The 5507-nt window shown below is 38.5% G+C and overlaps 1 protein-coding gene across 1 annotated transcript in view; it reads left to right on the top strand.

The window, feature by feature from the left end:
* Window positions 1-5507, top strand: part of pde1ca (phosphodiesterase 1C, calmodulin-dependent a) — a gene marked incomplete at its 3' end in the record, with an annotated part of 47919 nt that overhangs the window by 15264 nt on the left and 27148 nt on the right. The window contains exons 4-9 of the mRNA XM_005747478.2: window positions 866-979; window positions 1987-2169; window positions 3785-3851; window positions 4133-4249; window positions 4528-4668; window positions 5144-5244. Of these exons, the coding sequence (XP_005747535.2) occupies window positions 866-979; window positions 1987-2169; window positions 3785-3851; window positions 4133-4249; window positions 4528-4668; window positions 5144-5244 (723 nt within the window). The remainder of the gene's footprint in view (window positions 1-865; window positions 980-1986; window positions 2170-3784; window positions 3852-4132; window positions 4250-4527; window positions 4669-5143; window positions 5245-5507) is intronic.

Below are 5507 nucleotides of genomic sequence, written 5' to 3'. Positions count from 1 at the left end.
CTGATTGTATCTCTTGTACTTTATCAACGCAGTATCTAAAAACTTTGCACCATAGTGGTTAAAATCTCATTCTAATAAGAGTTAAAAGCGCATTCGGTTATTAGGTTTATAGGATTATTGAATTATGGTTAACGGTTGGTAGAATTTTTTTTTAAACATTATCTGCCAATTACATCTGCCATCCTTCTCCAAATCTGTGCCCCTACCTGGCCCCCCAACAAAAATTTTCTAGACACGCCACTGCACACACTATTCCAAAAAAAACCCCGAAATTTTCACTGACTCATCCCTGTTGCTGTTAGCAAACTAATTACATTAGTAGAAATATATTTAGCTTATAATTAAAATTGGGTGGGGGGAAACAACAGCCATTTTCTTAACAGAAACATTTCTACTCAGAACTGGAAGAAAAAACCCTGAGTAGAAAGCTCACATCAAGACAATAGACCCCGTGCACGAGAAAATGCTGAACCAGGTTCAGGGAGGGGCAGCCCTTTGCTGCGACCAAATGGGAGTAAGGGGAGGGAGACAAGACAAAAGACATACTGTGGAAGAGAACCAGAGATTATTTTTAAATTTGGCCAGATTTCTGCAGATGAGAGCTGCTACATTCAAACTGAAATGGATGCCACTTATCCTAACAAGACCAAGGTTTTCTCAAAATTTCTCAATTATCTATAAAGCCCACATTATTTTTGGGAGGTTTGGAAGGTTAACCTAGCACTATCTTCAAAGGAATACTCCAGACCTTTCTCCCATTTGGTTTTGGCAATAAGTGATTTGTTCTCCGGGAGAGTTAAGATCTCAAGCACATGGTGTGTTAACAGTTTTGAGGTGATACTGAGATATGGGCTATTTGTTCTAGGTTACGGTGTCTTGTTAAACAGCTGGAGAAGGGAGAAGCATCTGTGGTGGAACTGAAGAAAAACCTGGAGTTTGCCGCCTGTCTCCTTGAATCTCTCTGTTCTGAGGAAAACAGGTAAGGAGCTTTTAGCAAATTTCCCCATGTATAGACTTTAATCAGTGGTGGAAAAATAAAATAGTCAGTATTTCAATAAGACAATGTAATACTCACAATGCAATAAAACTTTTTTATATGTTGCGCTATGCCAAACATATTATGAGGCCTGGGAGCTTGAGGGTCCTGCGCAGTATCTTTGCTGTTCCTTGGAGTGTGCTCTTCTGGACAAAGATTTAGGATTTTGTTACTGGGATTTGCTGGAGTCAGTCACCTAGCTTTAGGGTCAGTGCACCAAATGCTCAAATTACCACAGGGACCACTGTTACCTTCACTCTTCTTGAGTTCTTCTCTGAGCCCTTGGTACTTTTCCAGCTTCTCATGTTCCTTCTTTCTGATGTGTTTGTCATTTGGTATGGCTACATCTATCGCTACAGCCGTCTTCCTCTGGTTGTCCACCACTATTATTTCCGGGTGGTTAGCCATCACCAGCTTGTCCGTCTGTATCTTTAAGTCCCACAGGATCTTAGCTTGGTCATTCTTGACTAGCCTAGGGGGCGTCTCCCATTTTACCAGTTTTCATGGCCTCAGGTATGACAGTACTGCTCCTTGTGGCTGTCTATCTTGTATCCAAGCATCTACTGTTCACTGTGGTGTGGTCTTGGTTACATTGGGGGGGTCTAGCCTAAGGAACTTTTCTGGATAAAGATGCTCTGGTTGGGAGTTGAACTCCTGACCTGAAGTTTCAAAGGTGTCTCTTTTACCAGCATAGAGGATGGCACTGGCCACAGCATACGCATAAAAAGTCCTGAGCATTGTCACTCACAGGTTTCTCTACAAATATTTTATTTTATTTTATTTCATTTTATTTTGTCCTTAATGTGAAGCTCTTTGGTCACAACTTGCCATTTTAAAGTGCTGTTTTAATTAAACTTGGCTTGGCTTGGTTCATTTAAGATGAGGATGATAGATTAATTATTTTAGAAGATGAAAATGTACATTCAGTGTTTTTGTGAATGGTCTTGCAGACAACTGGGGCACCAAGATGATGAGCTGAGTGATATCCAGTCAGACTCTGTACCACTGGAGGTTCGTGACTGGTTGGCCTCCACTTTTACACGGCAGAGAACCCTGTTGCTGCACCACAGTGAAGACAAACCACACTTCCGCAGCATCGTCCGTGCAGTACAGGCTGGGATCTTTGTGGAGAGGTTTGGCTTAAGACAGCTATAAAAAATACAAGTCAGTTTAACAAGTCAGCATAGTAACAGAACAGAAGCCTAGGTAGCAATAAAAAGTGTGTACATTTGTTTTTCTATTTTCTTGTCTATTTATTTGAAAAAAAAGCATCACACATTTCTGTAACTAAAACATATGTTTCTGTGAAGGTTCTCAGTCATCCAGGTCATCGTAGTCAAAGGAGCTTGCAAAGAAAAGCGTCTGGACTTCTTTAAGTTGCTTGAAGACGTTTCACCTCTCATCCGAGAAGCTTCTTCAGTTCTAAGGTCAAATGGTGGAGAGTCCCAGATATAAACCTAGTGGGAGTGACCCCCCACAGAGGGACAAAAGGACCCCCTGATGATCCTCTAATCACCTGAGCCAAGGTGTGAAATTGGGTGCGGGCCCCAATCAGCCAGAGTTTCAGGTGAGTTCATTGTGAAACCTGGCCTCACCTTGTCATGCGAATTCCTGAGGTCAGATGGCCCAGGATGTGAGTGGGCGTTAAGGCGTCTGGGAAGGGATCTCAAAACTGGATTATAGATGGCAGAGAGTTGGTGTCGTAAACCCCCGCCTCTGTTCAAAGATGGTTGCTCACAGTGGACATAGATGGCTTCTTTCACTCCTCTTTCAAACCATCTGTCCTCTCTGTCCAAAATGTGAACATTGGCATCCTCGAAAGAGGTGCAACGTCTTCAAGCAACTTAAAGAAGTCCAGACGCTTTTCTTTGCAAGCTCCTTTGACTAAAACATATGTTGAGAAGTTCGGCCAAATGGTACTTTTTTCTTGTAATGGTTTTGATTAACATACAGTGAACAATTTGGATAAGGCCCCGAGATGCATCATTTTGTTTCCATGGATAAGACACAAACAATAGAAATGGACTGGCATATATATCATTTCTCTAGACTTGATGAACACTTGTTGCACTACCAGTCACATCCACCAATTAGAATTAATCTTAAATCTATCTTGATGTTCTTCAGCTATCTTACATCCCAAAAGTTAATTAAGAATCAGCAGTTAACCTAACAACTTGTCTCTGAGCTCTTGGGATACTGGAGTGATCAGAGAAAATCTATTTAGTACCTAGTAATAGCTTTGAATTACCCCTTTACCTTTGAATAGCATATTATGGCCGCAACTCAGGTCAACAGATATTATATTAGAATGGCTTGGGAGCCAATCCGAACCACTCAGTACAACACATATTATTCTCAAAATAAATTACGCAGATTATAGAAGTAATGCCAGAAATATAAACATTACTTTATCAATATAGAAAATGGAATGGTAAAAAAAATTGAGGTTGACAAGGTTTTAATAGAATAGATTTATTTTCCCCTTAGACTGAATAACAATTTAGAATAAACAAAAGTTAATCTTTCTTTATTATTTGGCCTAATATTGCAGTACTGCTTCAAAACTCTGGGGATCTTCTATTTTGGGGATGGATTTTTTTTTTTTAAATATTGCCTCTGATTATTCCTTCTCCAAAATAAATGTAACATATTCAAATTAATAAATGAGTTACCATACTGGGCATAGTGCATTTGTTCATTTGGTGTGTGCTTGTGTTGCTGTGTACTTTTGTCTGTGGGTTACAGGATGTTCAGACGAACCTCCAACATGACTGGTCTCAGTTATTCCCTAAATGTCATCACTATGCTTAAGGTATAAATGCACATGTACTTGGTGATTTCTTTAAAAATAAAATCAGTGACATGTATGTGAGTCTGCATTCAGTTTTAATCTCAGTATTAAAATGTCATGAGCAAGTTATACAATAGAGAGTTAACAGATTAAGGCCAGGGAAAAAGTTTTCTATCTACCATACTAATATGCAGGAACAAAAACTGCCATTTTGTGTATGACTTAGGTAAGACAAGGTACACAAGGACACACTCGTTTATGTTATTCAAATGATAATAAAACTGGTTTCTATGTGTCTGTAGCATGTAGATATGTGGTCGTTTGATGTGTTTGCACTGAATGATGCCAGCGGAAACCATGCTCTGAAAATTGTCTTCTTTGAACTGCTCAACAGATATAACCTGATTAATCGTTTCAAGGTAAACTCAAATAAAGACAGCTTCCATATATCATTTAAATGATTGACCCTCATATTATTTTAAGTTTTAAAGGGAATTTCTAATTCTAAAACAACAAGGTCTGCAGTTTTGTTTAAGAAGTGCAATACTTTAATAACCTTGTGAAAAAATTTCCCATACAGACTATAAATGACTTTTTTTTTTTTTTTTTATGTGGCGTTATCTTTTAAAGTGATGTAATCATATACGACTTAATTTTGCAGTCATCATGCTTCTCTCCTGCATTGTCTCAATATCAGATTCCTACCTCTGCACTCACATCATTTGTGGAGTCACTGGAAATGGGATACAGCAAATACAAAAACCCCTACCACAACTTGATACATGCTGCTGATGTCACACAAACGGTCCATTACCTGCTCATTAAGAGTGGAATAATGGTAAGTCTTGCTTGGTTAATGGTGATTTAAAATGTAACCAGGAAAACTGCTTTGCTTCTTTCGAGTTCTCAAAGAGAGACTTTTTCATATCTTGAAGTAATGGACTCTTTTTTTTCTTTACTGTTATGACCTGCTAGGAAGCCACAACATTTAAAACCTTAAAACTACCCCACATCCTGATAAAACATTAAAGGGGAAACACTGCTGCAATCCAATAGTCGGTATACCTTTGTCTTTTTTGTACAGATTTTGATCATTCTTTAGGTTTGTCTTTGGGGAGTCCATTAATCTTGCAGTTCAAGAAAGACCAGTATACTTTTAAAGCAATTCTAAACACAGAACTCATGAAGCCTTAGATTTAAGTGGCTATTGAATTTTTTTTATATTAACAATTGTGTAAAGCAATATTATATTCATATTTATTGCTTGTTTGTTTGTTACTACATACAAAATGCATCATCTCACTTTCTTTCAGCACTGGCTAACTGAGCTGGAGATCTTTGCCATTATTTTTGCAGCTGCCATCCATGACTATGAGCATACAGGGACTACTAATAACTTCCATATTCAGACCAGGTAATTCCTACTGAGCAACATTCAAATTATTGCAGTTTCTGAGGGGCTCTAGTGTTATTTAAAAGTCGTAAATAATTTTACTTGTAAAACGCCCTCCCAGGGAGGCCCCCTCTTCCTGAAGGACCAGAGAGGGGTCTCTCTAGCTGTCTATTGTCTAATGTTGCCTGGGTGTCCCTGCCTATATCTAACCTACTCTACAATACTTAACCATGTGGAATAAAGTGTTTAAAGTCATAATATTGTTTTTATAAAAAAAAAAAAAA

This window comes from Pundamilia nyererei, unplaced genomic scaffold (assembly GCF_000239375.1).
Source record: "Pundamilia nyererei isolate P.nyererei 1_Seehausen unplaced genomic scaffold, PunNye1.0 scaffold00198, whole genome shotgun sequence".
Lineage (NCBI taxonomy): Eukaryota > Metazoa > Chordata > Actinopteri > Cichliformes > Cichlidae > Pundamilia > Pundamilia nyererei.
Note: the sequence above shows the minus strand (reverse complement) of the source record. Positions and strands in the feature narration are given on the sequence as shown.